This window comes from Sorex araneus, chromosome 6 (genome assembly GCF_027595985.1).
Source record: "Sorex araneus isolate mSorAra2 chromosome 6, mSorAra2.pri, whole genome shotgun sequence".
NCBI classification, from domain to species: Eukaryota; Metazoa; Chordata; class Mammalia; order Eulipotyphla; family Soricidae; genus Sorex; species Sorex araneus.
This window is the reverse complement of record NC_073307.1, coordinates 49,685,272-49,710,499: the sequence shown is the minus strand read 5'-3', so window position 1 is coordinate 49,710,499 and position 25,228 is coordinate 49,685,272. Positions and strand designations below refer to the sequence as shown.

Genomic DNA, 25,228 nt, shown 5'->3' with positions numbered 1-25,228 from the left:
GGCAATTTTGGCCCAGATGTTAGAACCTTGAATGCTCCTGCCCTGGAAACTGAGAAAGCTCCATGAAGTATTAAATGGCCCCCGAGGAGGGACGCTTCGTGCTCAGACCGCTGCTGGAGGTGTAATAATTCTTCCACATTCCTTAGTTCAAGCACAATCAATGGACGGATAGTTTTCCCTCTGATTTTTCTGCAACTCCCAACTGAAATGTGCATTTCTGCAAAGGACAGAAAATCTCTTCTCCTTCCCAGGCTTTGAAGCCACAACTCAGAAATTAATTTGGGGGGTCCACTTTTCAGGGGATGGAGGTGGCGTGGAAATAATGGTTTTTTTCCCCCAAGGAGGGCACCTGGGAAAGGGGTCAGTTACCTTCACTCGGAGCTTTTGAGCCAGACTTTGGATGGGCAACACAACAATCTCATCCCACACAGGGTTCAAATTCTTGTAGATGACTTTGCTTTTGTACAGGGTCTTTCCGTTCAGTTTAAATTTCACATAGGGATCACTTGTGCCTTTAATAAAACAGAGAGAGAGAGAGAGAGAGAGAGAGAGGGGGGCAGAGACAAAGAGAATGCAAGACAGGATTTTACAAACTGTGGGTCTCCGTTAAGCAAAGATTCCTTTCAAGTTCCCAGCATTCTCCTTACCCTCCAAACACCCAAAACAAAGGTCTCCCCATGCAGGGATACGCGGCCTCAAAGGTGAGGGAGAGCGAGATAGGAGAATGAGGAACAGACAATTCTCCTTTGCCGGTAGCGGAAGAAGAGAAGAGAAATGGGCTCTTTGAACTTTTTCTTTTCTTTCCTTTTTGCTTTCATTGTAATCATGCCATGTGCTCCCCACAAAACAGTCGAGAAATAAAATCTAGCAAACCCTCCGGGGACTGCTAGGAACCCCCAGGCAGGATCCCAGCCCTCTTAAGAATGGCGCCCCTCAGGGCTGGAGCAATAGTACAGCAAGTAGGGCATTTGCCTTGCACGTGGCCAACCCGTGTTCGATTCCCAGCATCCCATATAGTCCCCCGAGCACCGCCAGGAGTAATTCCTGAGTGCAAAGCCAGGAGTAACCCCTGTGCCTCACCAGATGTGACCCAAAAAGCAAAAAAAAAAAAAAAAGAATGGCGCCCTTCAAGGATGTGTGTGGATGGAAAGAACCTGGGATTTGGGAATAATAATAATAACAATAATAATAATAATAATAATAATAATGATAAAGAAGTCAGGCTCCAGAATGGCTGGCTGAAAAGATGGGGCTTCAATGGTGAGATGTTATCCTACATAACGTGAGATACAACAATACTCACACAATGTCCTCTAATGAAATATTTTTTATCTATTTTATCAATTTTAGCTAATTTATCAATTTTATCAATTTTGATCTATTTTGATCAATTTTAGCTAATTATAACAAGCAATAGAAAATAAAATTATTCAGGCATATAATATGGACAGGCTTAGGGGTGGTTGGAAAAATTGGAAATAATGGTGGTTGGAAGGTGCAATAATGGTAGGACTGGTGCTGGAATACTGAATATAATAAATCATGAGCAACTTTAACAAATAAAAATAAAGATGGGACTTCAGTGACGGAGGAAGGCAGAAGTGAGGTGAAAAGAGAAAGTAAGGCTGGCACTGACGGGAGGCAGCTGGAAGAGTGTGCCCACGTGGGGGTGAGGTGGGCAAAGTGTCCTTTCTCCTTTCGTCCCAGACACCCCTCACCCGAGGGAGAGAGGCGAGCAGGGTCCCACACTGGCCAGCTGGAGCCACATCAGGAAGGACACTGCTGGCTATAACACCCGGCAGCCTTGAAACATGTGCCAAAGGGAAGGAGTAACAGGTACTAACACACACATATACACACAAAGATATACACAGATACACATATAGACACGCACAGAGATACACAGATATATACTCGCAGACACACACAGACACACACGGAGACACACACATACAGACACATACATACAGACACACACAGATAGACACACACAGACATACACACACAGACACACACATAGCCACAGGCATGCACACACACAGAACACACACAGACATACACACAGATACACACATACAGACACACTGATATATACACTTAGACACACACAAAGACACACACAGAGAGACACCAACAAACACAGACACACACAGAAATACACACACAGCCACAGGCACACACACACATACACACACACACATACACACACACACACACGCTGTGGGAGCAAGAAAAGGGCTGCTGCCCCACACTTTCCAGAATGACTGGGCAACCAGAGCTTTTGACAACCTTACACACACACACTCACACTCACACACACACACACACCACAAGGCCTTCCATACACAATCCAGGCCTGCAGGAGATGGACATGACCTCAAAGCTCCAGGTGACGGTCACTAACACTGACCCTCTCTTCACGGATATCTCTCCTGTCTCTCTGCTTTCACCCCACTTGTTACGTGTGTCCGCAGGGGTGTATGGACACAACAGCAGCTGTTTCCCAGCCATTCCACCTGGAACCCCCCTGACCACTATAAAGCCAAGTGAAAGACACTGGATCTTCCCTGATGAACCCAGATGCCGGGGCCAGAACGATAGGGCAGCTGGGAGGCGCTTGCCTTGTGTGGCGTGGCTGACCTGGGCTCGGTCCCCAGCATCCCTAAGGGTCTCTTGAGCAGGAGGGATTCCTGAGCACAGAGGACCCATGAGTATCACCAGGTGTAGGTTAAAAACCAAATTCCCCTCCCCCTCCACACACGCACGCACACACACAAACCCAACCTGGGCACAATTTGGACTCAGTTCTACAGTCTCACTTGCTTTACCATGAACACATACAGTCACACACGAAAGAAAATATAAGTCCAGGGGTGGAATTAGCAACCCCACTGAAGCTTGGTGCAAAAGGTGGCGATTAATGTAAACCTGAACACACACACACACACACACACACACACACACACACACATCCACATAGTCCAAGCACATTAACTATTCACAAAGCGGTAAACACAATGCCTTCACCAGCCATTCATGCCCTGAGACATCCCTTGGGAGGCAGCTGCCTCCCCGGTGTCCCTCAGGCTGACCTCTCTGGCCTGGTGAGTCAGACTTGGAACAACCCTTCTGCTATCGTTCGCGCTCTTAAAACAAAACAAAACAAAACAAGAAAAAACTGGGGAGGAGGGGGAGAAAAAACTATAATAAAAAAAAGGGGCCTTTAATTAAATGAAATTGTCACTCTGGGATCAGGCCTTCATGCTTGTCAGCGTCCCCTCAAAATAAACATCTCAGAACTCGATCCCCGTGGTGTCACTTTCTCCGAGGCAAAGCGGACTGGGGAATCCCCAGGCATCCTGGCAGCTACAAGAACGTTCCAACTGTTTCACGGGTGAACGGCGCCCGTGGCATGAAAGAAAACACGAATGTCTGGAATTAATAGGGGGAGAAAAAGGGAACGGGGCTTCCAAAGCCAAACAGGGGAGAGGGTGTCAAGTTAGTGCTGTGTTAATTGTGAGGGGGAGGGAAGAATGGGGGAAAGGGAAGGGGTGCGTGTGTGTGTGTGTGTGTGTGTGTGTGTGTGTGTGTGTGTGTGTGTGTGTGAGTGGGTGTGTGCGCGTGCCTGCACACATCGTGGATTTTCTCTGAGACTCTAAGTGCCTGTCCAGGCTGTGACATCTCAACTAGGCAGCTTCTGAGAGGGAGTCAAAATCCACCCAGGAATGCCCATTCAGATTCAACTGCTCTCCCCCCCCCCCCCCCCGGCTTAAATTAAGACTTAAATGCTCTTTCCAGAACAGGTACCCCCCAAACAAGGAGGTTCCTAAGGGTAGGAAAAAGTGTGAAGCTGGGTGAGCCCCCATACACCACCACCACACACGCCCAGCTGACAGTGGGGTGTACACTCTGGAATCACAGGGGTTCGGTGCTAGCAGAGAGGCACCCCATGCTCCCCGCCTGGCCACCAGCCCCCTGTGCTCCTGGAGTGGTACAGAGTCTGGACGTGAGTCCCCTCGGCTGTGGCTCAGTAGCTTGCCCGGCCCTCTGAGCACCACTGTCATGCCCCAGGCTGGACTGGGGGGATCACAGCAGCTCCAAGGGGTACCCCGAGAAGATTCCTCTCAGACCCGCCTTGTAGGCACAGGTTACCCCCCTAATGTAAGGATTAGGGGGTGAGTGGCACCATCCCTTGAACTTGACATACAGGCTGGCTCATGGATGAGACACACTCTCACTAAGAGATGAGAGGTCCAGGAGGGGTGGACAGAGGCCACTTCTGCAGGAGGGTCAGGCACCAAGGCGGGCGGCCATGAGGGCAGACTCAAGAAACAATAATCCAAGAAGGTCTCTGAGGCTGTCTAAACTACAGGGGTCTCCAAAAACCTAAAGCTGGGTTCCAGAAGAACTGAAAAAGCAGCATGTCTCTGTTTAGCCTTCTTTTATTTTTGGTTCAAGGACCAAATCCAGCTGTGCTCAGGGTTTACTCCCGGCTCTGTGCTTCGGGATCACCCCTGGCAGTGCTGGGGATTGAAACCTTAGATAGCCGTGCAAGGCAGGCACCCTCCTCTCGGACCATCTCTCAGCCTGGTTTTGTCTCTTAAAACAAAACAAAGTCATAGATAAAATAATAGGTCAGTGCCCTGATCCAGTCTGAAATGGGGAACAAAGGATCTCTCTCAAGCTCTCTCCTTCACACCAATCCTTCCAATGTGCCTGTTTCTTGGCTACTTGACAAGAAAAAACACAACTGGAATCAGTGGTCCAGACACAGAACTGATGCTCCACCAGGAACATCCCCCGGCAAGGCCTCCAATCCTGCAACACAGAGTTCCCCAAGTGGGTTTTTTATTTTTATTTTTTTGGTGGTGGGGGGGTGTTGGGGAGCGGAGAGAGACCACCCAGCAGTGCTCACGCTCTGCACTCAGAGATCACTCATGGTTAGTTCGGGGACCCGATGGGGTAAGAGATCAGGTTGGCCTCGTGCAAGGCAGATGTCCCACCTGCTGTACTATCTCTCTGGCTGCTTTTCTGATGCTTTTATCTCACTTTCAATTTATGGCTTTTTGCTTGTGTGTTTGTTTGGGGGCCACACTGGCGATGCTCAGGGGTTACTCTTGGCTCTGCGCTCGGGAATCACTCATGGCAGTGCTCAGGGCGCCCTATAGGGTGCCGGGGATCAAACCCAGGTCAGCCTAGTGCAAAGTAAGCACCCTATCTGCTGTCCTATTGCTTTAGCCCTCACTTTTCATTTATATATCTATTTTGCCTATTAGTTAGATGTTGTAAATGTGGAACCATGTTTCTGTAGTGGGGAGGTACGAGCTGTGTGTGTATGGGGCGAGGGGCGGGAATGGCAAATCGAAAGGTGGAAGCTCAGGGCCTTCTCCTGGGTCTGTGCTCAGGGTTCACTTGGTCCTTTGAAAGGTGTTGGAAATAGAGTGGGACCGAATGAACTTCTGGAGAGACAGACCCAGTAGCTCCGAGATGTGGAACTGCTGCGGGGGACACATCATTTCTTTTGATCTAACCCAGAGCAATTCCAGACTTGGGGGACAGAGAGGAGGAAGAGAAATAAAGAGGGGGTGACTGTCCAGGTTACTGCTGCTCTAGAACACCCCACCAGAGGTCTGATCTTGCTCCTACTCGATGCTCGTGTCCTCTGCTAGCTTGAACCTTAACTTCCGGACCCTCTTTTTTAGACCACCTTCTTACTGTCAAGGACATTCTCAGTTTTTAGTTTACCCATCGTAACTTTTTACAATTATAATTTCTTCTTTTTCTCTATTGGCTTTAAAAAATCTTTTCGATCATTTCTAGGGAGGGAAGAACATCTAACTAATAGGTGTTCAGCTAAAAAAATTACATTGTTATATAAAGCCAGGACCCAAAAAGACACCACAGACTCGAAATAAGCAACAAAACATATATCTAAGAAAATTGAATTGACCCAACAAACAGATGGAACTTAGAGAAGTAGAATATTCTCAGAAAAATCAGAAATATTGTTGCATGGACTGTCTATATGCTACGATTTTGGCCCTCTTCAAGGAGAGGGACAAAGTCTAATAACTCTAGACTTTGCTGGAAAGCTTCAGGGTAAAGTATGAGGATTCAACATTACGGTTTGGGGGTGGTTGGAGAGAGAGTGCAGCAGGCAAGTCTTGCTTGCTTGCACACGGTACACCTGGTTGATTTCTTTGACTCTGCATATGGACTCCTGAACTCCAGGAGTGATCTCTGAGCAAGAATCAGAAGTAGGCCCTAAGCACCATGGGGGTGGCCCAAAAATGAAAATAAAATAAAATTTAAGGTTAACTAATAGGGATAGATATAGAAAGTAACTTTAAATTTTTTAATGGAAAACTTGAAAGAATATGCTTTTAATCTAATGGAATCAGGGAGAAGTATTTAATGAGTACGCGTGGTTTATAGAGAACAGCAATAATAGGTTGGATACTAGTAATCATATTAAATGTGAATGGTATAACTTATTAGAAGACCATAAGTTAAAAGTCTCTGAAAAGGTCCAGACAGACAGTACAGCAGGGAAGGCACTTGCCTTGCATGTGGACGCCCTGGGTTCACTCCCCAGCACTCCATATGGTCCTCCAAGCACTGCCAGAAGTAATTTTTTGAGAGTAACGCAGAGCCAAGAGTAATCCCTGAACCTCCCTGGGTGCGGTCCTCTTCCCCCGAAAAAGCAAAGTCATTGTAAATACAGATATACTCTTTTTCGAAAATCAGAGATTCAAAAGAACTCGGCTGTTTTTTCCAGAAGGGAGCATAAACTGAGGTTACCATAACCATGCCACCGGACTCCGTGCCAGAGGCTGTTTCCACTCGGGGCGCCCCACAGAGGGGCTGGTGAGAGCCCTCCCCGCCCCAAGGGACCCAGCCCTGGCAGCCGACCTCCACTACCCAATGCCTCATGGAGAGCCCAGCAAGCTACCGAGAGTATCCCACCCGCACAGCAGAGCCTGGCAAGCTCCCCGTGGCATATTTGATATGCCAAAAACAGTAACCATAACAGGTCTCATTCCCCTGACCCTAAAAGAGCCTCCAATCATTGGGAAAGATGAGTAAGGAGAGGCTGCTAAAATTCTCAGTGCTGGGACGAATGGAGATGTTACTGGTGCCCGCTCGAGTAAACTGAAGAACAACGGGAGTACAGTGACACTATTTTGCCATCTGAGGCCCTGAGAGGTAGAAGCCAGGTGCCCAACTGCCAAGTCACAATGCTGGTTTTCCTATCAATTCTTTCAAGATTCCTATGAATGGGCTAACTCTTCTGTAGTTACTGCTGCATCCACTGCCAAGTCACAGATCAGTGGACCTAGGGCCTTCCCAAGGGTTTTCCTTCCTTCTGGAACAAAGAAGACAGCAGTGAACATCCTTCTTGCCATTATCCCCGGGAGATGGGCAGAGTCACTCTAGAAAGAGTTTTTGTGTTGGAATCAAAACTATTCCCTGTGTAAACACAAGATAAGTGTGACTGCTCTCTCACCACAAGCGCTCAGTGGCCAAGAGCTGCTTCCCCACCCGGGACTGTAGTTGCCGCCAACAGGTATGTGGGGGAACAGGGCCACCAGGCTGGTTGGTGAACAATGGCCGTTTATTCTTCCTCTGCCTCCTTCCTGTCTCACTCACTGCCCATATCCCTCCTCTCCTCTGACCCTCCTGCTCCTCTCCCTGCGCCCAGTGGGGCAGCCTTAGGCTAGAGCCCCACATCCAAAGGTTGGGGGAGCAACTACACACAGGTGAGGTAGCACAATCAACTTATGTCAAGCCCTTCCTTCCGGGGAAGCTCTTCTAAAACAAAGATCTCCTCCAGTGAGGAGATTCACCCAGGGGCAGGATTTCATCTAAGGACATCCTTCTCCTTTCCTTAGTCCTTAAACAATCATCTTAGGTTTACTTCTTAATATTCTTCCTAGTCATTTTGTATGGACACAGAAAGAGATATATTAATCTTATAGAGTGGCTCTCCTGGGAACATCTCACTATAGATCCCAGAATACAGTTCTAGGCCGGATTACTCCTTCCCAAGCTAGCAAGATCTTTTGTCCAGTCACTTTTCTTTGGGTCATGACAGAATTTGTCCACGACTTGTGCTCTTAAATTTAAGTTTTATGGCACTTGGCATATGGCAACTGTTTCAATGCCAGGGTAGCTCACAGCTTGCCCTGAGTCCATCCAGTCCCTTTGTCGGGACCCTCCCTCTGGGGTGCTAGGAACTAAGGGCAACTGAGGCTTAAGTCAAGTAAATATGACATACGCCCAATAGTAACTATTAATCAGAGTCAATTAACTCCCAAACTTAGCATTATAAAAGCATAGCATTAACTGTCTTCCTGTGTCTACACAAAAAGGACATTGCTCTAAAGTAAACTATGCAAAGGACATAAGGAAAGAGAAAAGCAATATTTCACTTACAAATACAAATCCAGAGTTCTCTGAAGAACCTGGCTTCACAAGCCACAGGTTCTGGTTAGGGGAAATGAGTGATTAACAGAGAGAGAAAGCAGAAAACAAACGAGAAGTTAAAGATGAATCCCGAGGAAATGGAAGTGCTCCAAGAGCAATGTGATGGGCATTACTCAGCAAACCTAAGCAACTGGGGGTAGAGGAGAAAGGTCAGAGGATAAATGGCAAATCAAAGTTAAACCTAAAATGTTTAGGGCTATAATCCAACAAGTCCCCTTCCAGTGCTGGCAGCCACTGTCCAGGACTGTTGATGACCACTGGGATGCCCTTTGTATGCACTTCTGTATCCAATACCAACACTGCGAGTTTCTCTCTTCCCACCAGCGGCAGGCCACAGGATGAATTTCTTTGATTTTCCCCCTGCTGTCTGGAGAAAACCTGGGCATCTTTCCCATACCCTGGTCGTGGGCTGATTTATCTCGCTCTGCCACTGACATTCTCGATCCTGTCACCTACCCCCACCACATTCTGCCTAATGCTTGTTTCTTGGTCCAGATTTGGGAAAGTCCTTATCGATGCAAACTGACCACTGGCTATCTGTCTAACTCAGCTGAGCCCTCTTCAATCCACAGAGCAATACTCTACTTTCATTCTGATTTTGTCAAATGCACCCAACCTTAATTGATGGCCTTGTCGCTGAACACTCTGCATAGCAGGCATTGTCCCACGACAAGATTTTTGAACTAGTTTAGCTATGCCAACCTGCCCCCGCTCCCCGTCCCCCAGTGCTGCTGCCTTGCTCCCATTTGCTTGACAGTCCCATTTAGGGTCCATCAGGAATCCTTTGAGTGTACAGAGAGAACAACACCCAGGTTAACTTATAATCCGGGAGTATAAATGGATCAGGGCCAAGCTTTAGGAATAAAAAGCTTGGCCCTAATAAAAATACGGCAGTGGCTTCTAATTAATTCAAAGGAAAAAAATAAATGTTAAAAAAGAAAGAAAGAAATAGGCTAAATCAAATGGACTGATCATTAAGATCACAGAGCATCAGAGTCAAGAACAAGGAGAAATCTACTTCCAGACCTTAGGACGCCCCACACAGATGTCACAAAGTCCGATCCTTGGAACAACCCTCTAGAGAAATGTTCCTGGGCTAGTCTCAGCCAGGGAAAGCCAGGTAAGATTTCTTTTGCCTACAAGGAGCCTCGCAAGTCGAGAAGGACGTGCACTTATAGGAACTGCTAAAGACAAAGAACAATGACAATGAAAACAAGCTGAAACGCTGCTCAATTGGCTTTACCAAATGCCACCCCCTAAAGAAACCAGCTCGCCTGGGCATCTGAGAACATGTTATTCACCTCAAAGCTCCGGGAGATGATTTGCATGCCCCGGATTTCCCAAGGAGCCTGGGAGATACTATAAGTATAGGTGCTAGATGCGCAAGCTTTGAAATCAGAACACTTTTCAATGCACGTACCCTGCTTGCCACTTTAGGGTGCTTACAGCAAGGGAAGGACAGGCATAGTCCTTCCAACTTGGCTCCCGTCACTTGCCACGGGGGCTGGCCAGAGCACCCAAGCGCAGCCAAATGGAGGGGGGGAAAGAGCAGGACGCCCCATCCTTGGAGGGGGTCCACAAACTGGCCCAGAGCTCTGGACGGCCCAACTCCTGGGCACTCCGGCTGGCTGCCACGCAAGGATCTTGCGCCATCTGGTGGCCAGAGGAGGTACTCCAGAGCAGAACACATTTTTGCCATGAAGCACAGCGGGGTGATGTTGGGTTCCAGGAAAATTGTGGAGTGGGAGAGGCAAGTGTGCAAGCAAGAAGTCGACTCTCCTACAAGCTCCAGCTTAACACACCATGGACACCAGGAAGGAAGAACAAATATTCAGGATGGATCAAGACCCACTTAGCAAACTAGCAAAATTGAAACTAAGTTCCCACTGAAGATGAGCTGCTATGAACAGAAAGGAGACCCGTCCAAGGGAGAAGCAGAAGAACGTGTGTGGACGGAGAATGAGCACAGGCTGAAGTGTGTCTCTCTCCAGAGAAGGAAGACTGGAGAGGGAGAGAAACGAATAAATGCTACAAGAAGGAGGCTGGAGAGATATATAGCACAGCGGGTGGGGGCGATACGCTGCATGATTTGTCTTGCTGGGGGCCAGGATTGACTGATTTCAGGCACCCCATAAGGTCTCCTGAGCCCACTGTAAGTGATACCTGAGTGCAGAGCTAGGAGTAAGCTGGTGGGTGGGGGAGAGAAGAGAGGAGAGGAGGAGAGGGAAAGGAGGAGAGGAGAGAGGAGGGGTGGGGAACGGAGGAGAGGACGGGGGTGGGGGGAGCCACAGAATAGAACCAAAAGGCTTGAAAAGGCTTTTGCCCACCACCTCCTCCCTGCAGCACAGAAGGATGCTCAACAGTGGCCAAGATGCCCGACCAGGAAGGAGCAGTGAGAGTGGCAGTTCTCCAGCAGAAACATGCCAGGGGGCACCTCATCCTGACTCCAGGCACAGCTGAGGGCCCCAGGGGTCCCTGCCGCTGAGAAGAAGGAACCAGGACCTGCTCTCTGCCCTGCGAATAAAGGGATGTTGAAAAAGGGCAGGGGACATAGCCGTGCCTCCAGACCCCGTGCCAGGCTGTTTCACTCGGAGTCACCCAGAGGCGGGCGGATTAGGCTCCTCCCAGCCCAAACAGAGCCAGCCCCGGCAGCCGAAAACCTCCAGAACTCACCCGACACCCTGCTCACGGCCGCTCTCCACACGCTCCAACGAGCCTCACCCATGCGTGAACCTATTCTTGGACCGCACGGCCGCAGCGCAACATCTCATACTTTACACCACTGATTTACCAAGAGTAGCACACCACATTTGATGGGGTTCAAAGCAGAAAGCAACCAATCTTAGGGGAAAGTATGACTACTTAAACAGATGTATATAAGCACAGAAGGCTCAACCTCTAACAGCATGTTACTAATCTCTCAGAGAAGGGCTTAGTGGCTCCCGGGTGAAATACAACAATCTTCACACACTTTCCTCTAAGAAACATTTTTTCATCATTTTTAATGGATTATTCATAACAAGCAATGCAAAATGAAGTATTTCAGCTCTGCCTTGGGGTCAGGGTCTGGGATTCGAGATGAAAACATTCAAAATATGGTGGTGGGAATGTGAAATGGTGGTGGCATTGGTGTTTGAATATTAAATGTAATCAAGTATTGTGAACAACTTTATAAAGATTACAGGAAAAAAAATGGAAAGGGGCAGGGGCCAGGGAAAGGCCAGTCACCAGCTACGCCTGGGCCAGCGGAATACTCCTTTTGATTTGTTTTTAACTGTATTTCTTTGGGGCCTGGGCTGGCAGTGCTGGCAGTGCTCAGAGCTCGCTTCTGGCACTCAGAAATCACTCCTGGCTAGCTCACATCCTAGGGTCACCAGGGATTGAACCTGGGTCAAGTGCATGTAAGGCAGATGCCCTCCCTGCTCTTCCCTGGCTCCAGCCCCCCCAGCTATACTTTTTAACAATAATGCTGACGTTACTATTATTTCACACCTGCAGTGCTGCTCTGTCACAGGGCTAGGATCCCTTCACTGTGCCCCACAGCCCTCCCCCCGACCAGGCCCCCAGTACCCACAGATCCAGACCCCTGTCTCCAGGGGCCCTGTCTAACCCCACGCTTGGTTACTGTCTCACCCTTTCTCTCACTTTACCTGGCACCCCACCCTCTGATTCCAGCCACGCTGCAGCCAATTGCAATATCCCATCTGTTCCTGTAACTGAAGAATCACTGTCCAGAGATGGCTTTCTTTGGTGCTCAGGCCAGACCTGGCAGTGCTCAGGGAAAGATCAGCCAACCCTACGGGGTGCCGAGGATCAAACCAGGGCCAGCCATGTGCAAAGCAAGTGCTGTCGCCCCTGTGCTATCACTGTGGCCCAGAGCTGATTTATTCAGTGTGTAGATCAGGAGTGTGGTTAGGAGAGCCTTCACTTCTTCAGTGCAAAACCGAGCTCTTCGTGCCCACAAACCCTCCAGCTCGGCCTCACACGCTCATTTATCGGCCATGCTTCAGAGACCCATACGTAAATCTCGAAAGAGGTCAAAAGACACAGTTAATCTCAGACCCGAACAGACTGAGATAAATCGGACAGGGGCGGGTTAGTCTGGTGCCCGCCCAAGCAGAGCCCCTGGCAGCCGCTTGCTTCCACAGTCCTAAATCGCCACCATACCCCTGGCCTGACTCCACTCATCTGAGGACAGATCCCACCAAGATATAACCTGCTGAAAATGCAGGTTTTGTGACTGAAATCTCCAGGCTTCCTTGGAGTTGGGGTGGGCTACCTCCCCTGACTTCTCAATACTCCTGGAAGCACTGGCAGTCACCCCCACGAACCAACTCCAGCGCCACCAGGAAAGCTCTCCTACCAGCCTTGCTTCAGAGACCCATAAATAAATCTTGAGAGCGATCAAAAGCTGCAGTTAAAGAAACTTTACCAAGGAAGAGATACGAATGGCCAAAAGGCACATGAAAAAGTGCTCTACATCACTAATCGTCAGAGAGATGCAGATCAAAACAACCATGAGATACCACCTCACACCACAGAGACTAGCACACATGCAAAAGAACAAAAGCAACCGCTGTTGGAGAAGATGTGGGGAGAAAGGGACCCTTCTACACTGCTGGTGGGAATGCCGGCTAGTTCAGCCCTTTTGGAAAACAGTATGGACGATTCTCAAAAAACTAGAGGGTGAGCTCCCATTTGACCCAGCAATACCACTGCTGGGAATATATCCCAGAAAAGCCAAAAAGTATAGTCGAAGTGACATATGCACTTATATGTTCACCGCAGCACTGTTTACAATAGCCAGAATCTGGAAAAAACCCGAGTGCCCTAGAACAGATGACTGGTTGAAGAAACTTTGGTACATCTATACAATGGAATACTATGCAGCTGTTAGAAAAAATGAGGTCATGACGTTTGCATATAAGTGGATCAACATGGAAAGTATCATGCTAAGTGAAATGAGTCAGAAAGAGACAGACATAGAAAGATTGCACTCATCTGTGGAATATAGAATAATAGACTATAAGACTAACGCCCAAGAATAGTAGAAATAAGTACCAGGAGATTGTTTCCATGGCTTGGAGGCTGGTCTCTCATTCTGGGTAACTCAGGGAAGGGACCACCAAGTAAAATGTGGTTGGAGGTCACGTGGGGGAAGAGTGATACGGGCCGAATACAGACTAGAGACTGAACACAATGGCCACTCAACACCTTTATTGCAAACCACAATACCTAATCAGAGAGAGAGAACAAAAGGGAATTCCCTGCCATAGTGGCAGGGTGGGGTGGGGGGAGACGGGACTGGGGAGGGGGGGAGGGATGTTGGGTTTACTGGTGGTGGAGAATGGGCACTGGTGAAGGGATGGGTTATCGAACTTTGTATGAGGGAAACATGAGCACAAAGATGTATGGATCTGTAACTGTACCCTCGCGATGACTCTCTAATTAAAAATAAACTAATAAAAAAAAAAGCTGCAGTTAAGCTTGGACCCACACATGGCTGAACAGACTGGGGTAGAGGGGGAGTGGGTTAGGCTGGTCCCCGCCCAAACAGAGCACCCTGGAAGCCACTTGCTCCCACAATCCAAAATCGCCACCATACCCTCAGCCTGACTCCACCGTCTTGGAACGGACTTCACTGAGATATAATCTGCTGAAAATTCTGGTATGTGAGTTTTGTGACTGAAATCTCCAGGCTTTCTCGGGTCAGGATGGACTACCTCCCCCTGCCTCCCTTTTTTTATGGAAGCCTCAGCAATCATATCCACACCCCAGTGGAAAAGCTACTCCAGCCTTACTGTCCAAATACCGAATGCCCTGAACAAACACCATGGCCTCTTAGCACCTGTATAGCACATAATGAACAAAAGGAAAAGGAGAGAGAGAGCAAGAAGGAAAACGCCCCCCCATAGAGGGAGGCTAGGGGCAGGGATGTGGGAGGTTGGGGGGTGGCCATAGGGAAACAGAGGACATTGGTGGTGGGAAATGAACACTGGTGGAGGGATGGGTGCTGGATCATCGTATTATGGCTGGCACCAATTATGAACAGCGTTGTAATGGTCCATCTCACGGATATTCAATTTAAAAAAAATTTTTTTAATGAGCTCTTTCTCCAGCTCACTGGCAATTCTGTAAAGAGAACCTTGAGACAGGCCGATGGTGGGCACTGGGTTCACCTGGTTGACCTGCGTCTGTGCCCACCAAACCAAGAAAGGAAGCGAGCCAGCACAGATGCTTCTGTCCCTGCCTTTGCTGTACTTCCTGCAGCAACTAAAATAAAATATTCACACGGCCCAATCAAAAACAAGGTTGAAACCAAGAGCCGTTTCATCTCCAAATGAAATTTCTGCCACGTAGGGGGTCGTGGGGAGGATGGATGCAGCAGAGGAGGGAACAAACAGCAAACAGTTAAGAGATTTCAAGTCAGATTCTATTTGACTGGGGAAAGAAAAATAGATGGAGGAGACTCAGGTCAGTGCGGGGTGTTGGGGGAAAATAAATTCCGAGATGGGGGCCTTTCTGTGCCGTCTCTCCGTGCCTGCCACTGGCACCAGAGGGGTGTTTTCTGAGACGGAAGGAGGATGGGGCGAACACAGGGGTGACACCTGGCATGCAGCCACCCCGGGCTCTGTCCCCAAAGGCAGAGAGGACCCTGAGCACTGCCAGGTGAGGCCTTGGTGCAGCTGGGGGGGGTGGTCCAGGGAGACCCCAGCAACACAGGGCCTGAGCAGGACCATCTCCTCAGACCCTGGTGTTGACTGAACACCAGCGCAGTTGGCAGGGAATCTCTCGGAAGGAGCCTTGAAATTCTGGGGCACCCCCAGAAAGTGGGGAGCACAAGCCCTGTGCACCCACAATGGCATCCACACCCCAACAGCGCTAGAGTGTGTCTCCCCCCCCACACTCCTGTCCAGCAGGCAGCAGGAAAGGGGTGCCGGGAACACCCTCGCCCACCTTCTCTGTCCCTGCCCTTTGACCCCACGATGAGACTCAAATTCTTCTTGGAAACAGTCAGAAGAAGTGCCCCACACAAAAACACAGCTGAGGAAGCTGAAACTGAAAGAGCCGTGGCATGGACCCCCGGTGAGAAGCCAGGTCACCCTCGCCATACCCCCAGAAGGGGCCCAATGAGTCCGAGTGGAGGGTCGAGGGTCGGCACTCAGGTTCCTCCTGCCCAGCATCCCCAGACACTTCCTGTTGTGAGAGTGATAACGGCTGTCAGGGGCAGGGAGGACCTGGGGGGCCTGGGCAAGCCCAGCATCCCAGCCGTCCCCCACCCAGAGCTTCCCTACGGGGAAGCCACAAGCTTGTCCCTTGGCCCCCAGAATAGATATGACTCGCAAAGCCACCATACAGGAAGTCCATCTCTCTGGGCCTGACACACGACTGTCATTATTACAACTTGGGGGTGCTCCCGAGCATTGTTCAGACGGCCCAGGGACCCCTCCCTGAAATTCTTCACCACCACCGGGGTCAAGCAGCGACACGAGGAATGACAAGGTGGTGTCAGGGGTCCATTGGGGCACCCCAGCCACGCCTGGGGGGCCATGAGGGGCCAGGACTCAACCCCAGCGCTGAGCATGCCAGGCATCTGCCCTGACCTCTCGGTCCCTCTATGGAATTTGTATTATTTGTGATTCGGACATGCCCAGTGGTGACATGAGTTTTGGGGACCACAGGCCATCCCCAGCAATGCAAACCCCATAGCCGAGGGAACAACAGAGTGCTGGTCTCATGTTGGCCAGGCCAAAGCTCTAAGCCTTCACCCACCTCCTAAGTGCCTCTCCCACAACCCTCAAACAGGAATGTCCACCCAGAAAGATGGCTTCACCCTGAAATGTTCAACTCTAGCAGAGAAAAGGAAGCAGAAGACAAGAAAGGGGAGAATGGCAAGCAGGGGCGTATCAGCACCTGTCACCAGGAACATCTGGAGATGGACGTTTCAGGGCAATTTGGTTCTGGGCTAAATAGAAAAGGGGGGCGGCTTTTGTCCCCAGCAGGGGCTCTGTCAGACTTGGGGGGCTGGGCAGGGAAACATTCTGCTCCAATCTGGAAAGGACATTTCCAAACACGCACACACAAAGGTGCTTCCAACACCCAAATTGCCCCCGTGCAAACCCCGGCACCTCTGTTCTGAAAATAAACACCTGTGCTGGGCCAAGGAGACAGAGCAGCCAGCTGGGTGAAGGCGGTGGGAATTCTCTCCACCTACAAGCCCCCTCAGAAAGGCGATCAGCCCTTAACTCCCCGGAGCCTCCCTTATCATGAGACGGCTGGTCGAAGGATGTCTTTCCCTTTTTTGCAATACTGCATGCTGGCCAGAAGAGGGCACCACGAGCACAGGCATCTGCAGCCAGAACCCGGTAACGCTTCCTCCTCTTCCAGATCAAGGGGAAAACGGGGTGCTCTTAAGGCAAGGGTTATTTTCCAGGAACAAATGAATGCTTGCATCTGTGCATGAAACACACTTGCACGTGCACACACATATACACGTGTGCACATACACGTGCGTGAACAAAGGCACGCATATTGTGTATACGCACACATGCACACACACATGGGCGCATGCATGCTCCCACTCACACAGCCATGTACCCTCCAGGGCCATCCACCTAAACCCTGGACAGAGCTCAGGTTTTTTTCCTGGCTCTGAAGTGTGTGTGTGGGGGGGGGTCTGGTCTCACTTCTACCCAGGGAGCCACTGGTGGCTGTCATCTTTGAACACACCTTCCCACATGCCCCAGGAAATCTCAAACCACAGCAGTGCATGGAAAGGCATCAGCACCGCTGGTAAGAACCTTCGTGGCCACTTCATCCCAGCAACAGCGAATGGTCTCCCAGCGAGGCGGAGAGGGTGCCCGCAGACTCCGGAGGAGTCCACCACTCCTAAGATGCTTTCAAAGGGGCCAGTGAGGACTGCTCTTCAACCACGAAGCCCCTCAGCCCCTTGACTCACCCCTTTCCTAGGGGCAGTGAGATAGGGACCCCCATTCCCGCTTCTCTTTCTCCCCACTGTGGGCACGTAGAAAAGGACACAGAAACCTAATGCCTGACACAACCAGGTTTAGGGTTTGGGTTTTGGGGTCACCTTTGGTGGTGCTCAGAACTCACTTCTGTCTCTGTGCTCAGGGGTCACTCCTGCTGGTGCTCAGGGGACCCTACAGGGTGCCAGGAATTGAAACCGGGTTGGCCACATGCAAGGCCAGTGCCTTCCCCGCTGTCCTACCGCTCCAGTCCCAGATCTGGGTTTTCTTACATCCTTTCATGTCCTCGTGCAGAAATTCTGCACGTTTCTTACAAGGGAATTCCACATTCCACGTGTCTCGTCAAGAAGCTCGTCATGGACACTGCCCACGGCCTGTCCCTTCACCCATGATTTAGGGGTACCTGGGGATGCCTTGCAGGGCTGAGCACCTGTCCCTGAACCCACATAGTCCATAACCCCTAAAACATTTTCCAGCTCCGTAACAACGGGTCTGCCAACTCATGGCCCAGACGATGATGTCCCAATCCAAAGAAAACACCCAACTCTTTCCTGGACAGAGAATGATTCAATGAGGGCAGATTTTCCCCCTAATATTTAAAACTTGGAGACGGTGTAACTGAGTCACACCATCCACCCCCACCCCCACCACACAGTGATCCATTCCAGGAAACACGGGCCCAGCATCCTCATCCGAACAGAAAGTCACTGCTTGTACCGTTGTTATTTAAAACTCGAAGGTTTCAGCACTAGACAGCTAGAACGGAGGTTAAGGCACTTTCCTCACATGTAGCTGAGCTGCATGTGAACCCCACAGGGTCTCCAGGAGTGATCCCTGAGCACCGCCATGTATAGCCCCTTCGAAATTAATTAATTAATTACGCATGTTAATTAATTAATTAATTAAACAGTCAGAGGACTCAACTCCTTACAAGGCAAAGAGTTGCTGGAACATCATAGCTGATGGCTTCAACATCGGATGAAGGATTTAGAGTGGGATTAAGGCACGTTTACAGAAGATGAAACCAAGGCACCCATAAAGCACAAAATCCTACAATCTGTGTAGAGGGCTGGGGTTTGACCCGAGGGAATTTGGGGCCTGGACACAGTGGATGGGGGTGCCCAGGGCACACAGACCCCATTTCTGGAGGCTGCCAGTGATTTCTTCATCACCCACAGGATGGGCAACGAGAGGGAACCCTCCTAACTCTGCCGTGGTGGTAACCTCCTCCGAGTGATTCATTGAGGCATGACGGTTTGGGGAGAAAGAGCCAGAAACGTCAGGAAACCCAGATGGGGGAGAGGAGAGGCCAGAACTTGTGCACAGCCCTGAGAAATCCACGCACACCACACAGAGGAGTTGCCAAACTGCCAAGGCAGGCGTTCCCAAGATGGAGGCCAGACCCTTCCTCGGGAAAGCCACTCCGTCTCCCAGGAGCCCAACTCAAGCCTCAGGTCACAACAACGAGCTCCCCCAGCTGACCACTGACCCACCACAGGCCCCAGCAGGGCGCAGGGCGGGAGATTCTGGGATCCCAGCACGCACGGTGCCCCTCATCTGCTATTTCAGGGATGAGATGCTCAGTGCCTCCCCCCATCATTCAAACTAGGGGTGATGCGCACAAGTGCACACGGGGCCTTGTGGTGTGTTGTGATCACAGATGCTTGTGGATAGGAACCAGCACTGGCCAAGGAGTAGGAAAAGGCAACTCTGGCTCACTCACAACTTCAGAGCCCAGGTGCCGGGTGATACAGAAAGGTGATGAGAGCAGAGGGGGGACTCTGACCGGAAAAATCAGGGTGCATTTCCAGGAGTTCAGGAAAAGGCCGTGGGGGACAGGCAGAGGGGGACAGAACATGGTTTAGAATCCACATTCCACCTGCAAAATCGATGGCCACGGGAAAACCGTGCCAGTCTGGGATGGGACAAACAGTCACGGAAAAAAAAAATACTCCAGTCTGAGACAGGATTAACGGCCATGGAAAAACTGCCCTAGTCTGCGACCAGGATAAATGGCCACAGAAAAACTGCTCCAGCCTCTGATAGGGACAAACAGCCTTGGAAAAACTGCTTCAGTCTGCCACTGGGACAAACGGCCACGGAGAAACCGCTCCAGTCTGAGACAGGGATCAATGGCCATGAAGAAAAGGCTTCAGTCTTGAGACAGAAAGGACAGTCACGGAAAACACTGCTCCAGCTGGGATGGGATGAACAGCCACAGACGCTGCCACCTGTTCTCACGGGTCACTGCTGAGGACCATCCTGGCTGCTCCACACCAGGACCGGCCGGTGCACTGCAGGTGCCCCCCAGGCCGGTGGCACTGGCTGCTGTGTGGGGACCGGGAGAGAGAGATTTGCACGCTGCGGGGATGGACACGGGGCCTTACCACAGCGATCGCGGATGACCAGGTTCCGGCCCTCCTTCAGGTGGATGGTCAGCAGGTAGGCGAAGGGGCCTGGGAGGTTGCCCACGGCCTCTCCAGCTTCTTCCTGCATCTGCCCAGGCGGAGAGGAAGTTTGGTCATTTGTCTGGGTTTCGGGGGCCACGACATCGAAAATGGAGCTTGACTGAAGGGGACAGGAAGGTCCCTCGGGGCTCCCTCTCCCGGTGGGGGGTCCTCTCTCTGCTGCCCCCATTCTGAGAAGCTGCAAGCATTGATCTTTGTTTGTTTGTTTTAAGGCCACACCTGGCAGCGCCCAGGGGTCAGTTCAGGCAGTGCCTGGTGGATGCGATGTGGTGACTGAACCCGGCTGGCCGCAAGCAAGACCAGCACTTCACTGGCTGGCTGGAGGGCAAAGGGGAGGAGGAGCACCAAGCACCAAGCAGAGGAGCACCAAGATTTGGGGGGTGGGCATGAGGACAGAGGGTGCTGGCCTTGCTCGTGGCTGACCCGGGTTCCATCCCCAGCACCCCATGTGGTCCCCCAAGCAACATCAGGAGTGGAACCGAGTGCATCCAGTGCTGCTGCTTTGCCGAGGCGCGTCACTCACCGTCTGCTCGTCCGCATGCTGGGATGTCCCAGGGGGGTAGAGATCACCGCTGCCACAGAGGCCCTGCCAAGGCAATGGGGCCACAGTAAGGGATGGGAAGAACTGAGGCCAGGCCCCGCCCGGCCCTGTCCCCTCCCTCCGCCCACCCGAGAGTGTCCCGGCCGCTTCCCGGCCCACGTGGCACACCTCAGGCCGACTCGGGGTGTGCACTGGGCTTCCCGGGTGAGAATGAGAACAGGCCAGTCTCGCCAGGGTGCAGGCGGGTCTGGCGCCTCCAACTAGCAGGGTCCCTACTGGAAGGTGGGGGGTCGGCTGGTCCTGCCCAGGGGACACCCGCAGCCAGTGGGCAGCGGGAAGGCAGAGAGGTGCTGTGCTCTGGCAGGCAATAACAAGGGGGGGAGCTGCAGGCCTGGACGGAGCCGGACGCCAACTGCAATGGATCTCGAGACCCAGAACAGTGCCCACCCCAGCTCAGGGCAGTGGAAGGGGCGTCGGCCTGAGGTTTGATGGGATACGGGAGATCTGGCCCTGTCTTGGGCTTCTGAGGTGCCGTGTGGGACGTGTGTGTGGGGGGGGGTTCAGATTTGGGGGGTGGGCATGAGGACAGAGGGTGCTGGCCTTGCTCGTGGCTGATCCGGGTTCCATCCCCAGCACCCCGTGTGGTCCCCCAAGCACCACCAGGAGTGGAACGGAGTGCAGAGCCAGGAGTAAGCCGTAAGCACTGCTAGGTGTGGCCCCCAAACCAAAAACAAACAAACAAATAAATAAATAAATATTTCTTTTATAATTGAATCACAGTGACAGAGTAACAAAGGGTTTCCATCATCTAGTGTTTCAACTCCCTACATTTCCTACCAGCAATGTCCTCAGTTTCCCTCCTGCTCCCTCCCTCCGCCCCCTACCTCTATGGCAAACACTTTTCCTCTCTCTTTCCCTCTCTCTCTACCCTTCTCCCTCTCTCCCTCCCTCCTCCTTCCCATCCTCTCTCTCTCCCACCCCCTCTCTCTTTCCCTCTCTGTCTTCTGTCTCTCCCTGTGTCTCTGTCTGTCTCTGTCTGTCTCTGTCTGTCTGTCTCTCTCTGTCTCTGTGTCTGTCTCTGTCTCTCTCTCCTTTTGGGCATTATGGTTTGCAATACTGATGCCAAAAGATTACCGTATATATCCTTTTACCTGCTTTTGACACTCATTTCTTGTCCAGAGTGATCTTGTCCAACTATCATTGTCATGCTGGTCCCTTCGCAGTCCTAACTGCCCTTCACCTGCCCCCCACACACTTGGGACAAGCTTCCAAACATTGACCAGTCTTCCTGGCCCCTGTTCTCCCTGGCCTTGGTTATTAGTCTCATACTATATATTTTTTAAAGCCTCCACCCTCAGACCAGCACGCCACATGCGTTCTCTCCCCTGGGGGCCTTCCGAGACTGGGTGATAATGTTCACTGCATGACACCCTCCCCCCCCCCCCACCCCGTGAGCGTCACCACAGACAGGTGGTCCAGACGCATGCAGAGCCTCATGCTGCTGACAGGCAGGAAGTCGGCCACTCGCCCAAAGTGGAAATTAACGTGAAGAGTGACATTAACTCAACATTACTGCTGCTTTCCTCAGAGACAAGTCCCAGAACTTCAAGTTACGGTCCCCTCAGTTACAGTAACTGTCACGTCTCATTTATACACACCAAGCATGGAGCGTGGAACATTTTAAAGCAGCGCAGAAATGTGTGAGGAAAAAAAGCAGAGGAGGGCCAAGTTATGACTCCCAGATATGAAGGAGAGGCCCTTGCAATCTGCACACAGCTGAAGGTCTGACGCGGTCTAAGCTTCGTCCTGCTCAGTTAAGTTTGTAAAACTAGTGCGGGTGTATTGTAGACACGGTGACGACAACTGACGTCTTCTCCTCAGCAACTTCTGAGCTTTCACCTTCATCAGAAGACCAGAAAATGAGGCTGGAGCGATAGCACAGTGGGTAGGGTGTTTGCCTTGCTCACTGACGCTCTAGGTTCGATTCCCAGAATCCCATATCATCCCCCGAGCACAGCCAGGAGTAATTCCTGAGTGCAGAGCAAGGAGTAACCCCTGAGCATCGCTGGGTGTGACCCAAAAAAGAAAAAAAAAAAAGAAGACCAGAGAAGGGACTGAAGGAAGAGATAGCACAGCAGGGAGGACGCTTGCCATGCACGCAGCCGACCCAGGTTCAGTCCCCAGCGCCCCATAGGGTTGCCCGGGCACCACGGGGAGTAATTCCTGAGTGCAGAGCCAGGAGTGAATCTTGAGCAATGCTGGGTGAGGCGTGGCCCCAAAACCAAAACAAAAAGTCAACAAGAAAATCCCATCCTCTTTCGAGGTTCTTAGTATTATCAAACACTCTGGGTTTGGTTTCGGTGATTTCACCTTTGGATAAAGGAGCACAGAGCAAACCTGCTTTTGTTTGGCTTACTCGCTTGCCCAGGGCTATGGTGTCAATTTAACACACATATCCTGTGTGTAGCCACAATGAGGATAATTTCATCACTCCCCCACACCCCTACACACAAAAGTTTTGATATTTCAATGAGATCAGATCATTCCCTGATCCCTAACGCATGGGAACCCAAGATCTTAATTTTATCAGGTAGGTTTATCTTTTTCAGACTATCCTATTGATGGAATCATACAGTATGAAAAATTTTTGATGCTGGCATATCCCACTTAGCATCATGCCTCAAAACGCAAGCAAGTTGGTGTCTGTTATTAATGGCTTGCTTATTCCGTAAATAAAAATCCAAGGCTTATGGTCAGCAGTATTCCACTGTACAGATAGAACATAGCCCATTTTATCCCACGAAGTACAGGATTTTTAACCATTTCCAATGAATTGTTCCCAAGGAAGCATAGAGGATATACAAATAATTTTAAATATCATTAACAAGGGGGGGAGATAGTAAGAATTAGAAACACTGATTCTAGTCCATTGTGTAGATTTACTACATTCACCCATTTGATGCTGTTTTTAACCATTCCTAACAAATTGTTTTGAAGGATGCACAAGAAAGGATTGTGAATGTCACTAATTTTAAAATTTTATTACACAACAAGGCCATTTGCCTACAAATGTTCAGGAACAGGGCATTTCTGCATGAGGCAAATTTGCATGAAATTTGGGGAAATTTGCCTGAGGTAAACATGACTCATAAAACTCTTTCTTAGGGGCCAGAGAGTACAGTGGCTAGGGCATTGGTCTTTTTTTTTTTTTTTTTTTTTTTTTGCCTTTTGGGTCACACCCAGCGATGCACAGGGGTTACTCCTGGCTCTGAACTGAGGAATCACTCCTGGGGACCATATGGTACTCAGGGGACCATATGGGATGCTGGGATTCGAACCCGGGTTGGCTGTGTGCAAGGCAAACGCCCTACCCACTGTGCTATCACTCCAGCCCCGAGGGGCATTGGTCTTTCATGCAGCTGATTCCCCAAGGATCATTGGATCACCTGAGTACCACCAGGAGTAACCACTGAGCACAGGACTAGGAGTAAATCTGGAGCACAGCCAGGTGTGACCCCAAAACAAGACGAAAACAGTAACAACATTTCTCAGACAAGTGTTCCTATATCATTGCTGATTTTAACACTGGCAACTTTGCATACATCGTTACGAAATATAAATCCAGTTCGAAGACATCTGCATTTCGCTGTCCATCTACAAGGATGCAGTTTATTAAAAACTGCAACGTAAGTGGGAGCGGGTCAGCACGGCTGTAACGACCCTTTCGTGGGGGACGGAGGTGAGTCTGTGGTACTCGGGACTTACTCCCAGCTCTGTGCTCAGGGATCACTCCTGGCAGGCTCAGAGGATCCTATGGGATGTAAGGTAAGTGCCCTCCCTGCCATCCTATCACTTCAGCCTGGATGGGTCGATTATTTAATGAAAATCTTCTTGAGTCACTAGAATCTTTAGAGAAAGACAGCGATGGGAATAAACATCATTTTCCTGTTCTGTATGCTCAATGTGGGATCATCCAGGGGGCTGGAGAGATAGCACAGCGGGTAGGGCGTTTGCCTTGCACGCGGCCGACCCGGGTTCGAATCCCAGCATCCCATATGGTCCCCCTGAGCACCTCCAGGGGTAATTCCTGAGTGCATGAGCCAGGAATGACCCCTGTGCATTGCCGGGTGTGACCCAAAAAGCAAAAAAAAAAAAAAAAAAAAAAAAAAAAAAAAAAAAAAAATGTGGGATCATCCAAATACCAGCCCCCACGATGAGACTTTGCCCATGATGTACACACAGGAAGTCAATTCACCAATGATGTCAACAGTCCGGACTGTTTAAATTCGGTGGGAGGAAAGATAAACCCAGGCCCAGCAGAGCTGAAGCTGGCTTAGACGATGCCTCGTTGAATCTCTGAAAAGCACTGTGAGTACTTTCACGGGGAATAAGGGTATCCACAAGACAAGTCCACTTCCCTAACCCCCATTAAACACGGCGCATGGCAGGAACTCCGAAACACAAATAGCTACCCAATGTAGAGTCACAGAATGAGCCCTGGGCCGGAAAGATAGACAGATCTTCAACAGTGCCTGAGACAGTGAGGAAATCCAACCCGGCGCCCCCTGGCAGGCAGCAGATGTCAGGATTGTGATCTGATCTGGTCCACCAGATGTCTGCGTCTGCCCTGATTCCATCTGTACACAATTCTTCTTGGAAGGTCAAGGTGATGTATGTGCCTTGCTCACACAGCAAGACTGTTCTCTAACCTGCCTGGATTCTACTACTACTAGCTAAGCAACAAA

The 25,228-nt window shown here is 50.5% G+C and overlaps 1 protein-coding gene across 1 annotated transcript in view; it reads right to left on the bottom strand.

Moving 5' to 3' along the window:
* MCTP2 (multiple C2 and transmembrane domain containing 2) overlaps positions 1 to 25,228 on the bottom strand; it is a 167,671-nt gene that overhangs the window by 103,635 nt on the left and 38,808 nt on the right. Inside the window, exons 3-5 of the mRNA XM_004617741.2 lie at positions 20,466 to 20,528; positions 19,862 to 19,970; positions 370 to 512 (exon numbers count right to left, since the gene is read on the bottom strand). Coding sequence (XP_004617798.1) covers positions 370 to 512; positions 19,862 to 19,970; positions 20,466 to 20,528 — 315 coding nt within the window. The remainder of the gene's footprint in view (positions 1 to 369; positions 513 to 19,861; positions 19,971 to 20,465; positions 20,529 to 25,228) is intronic.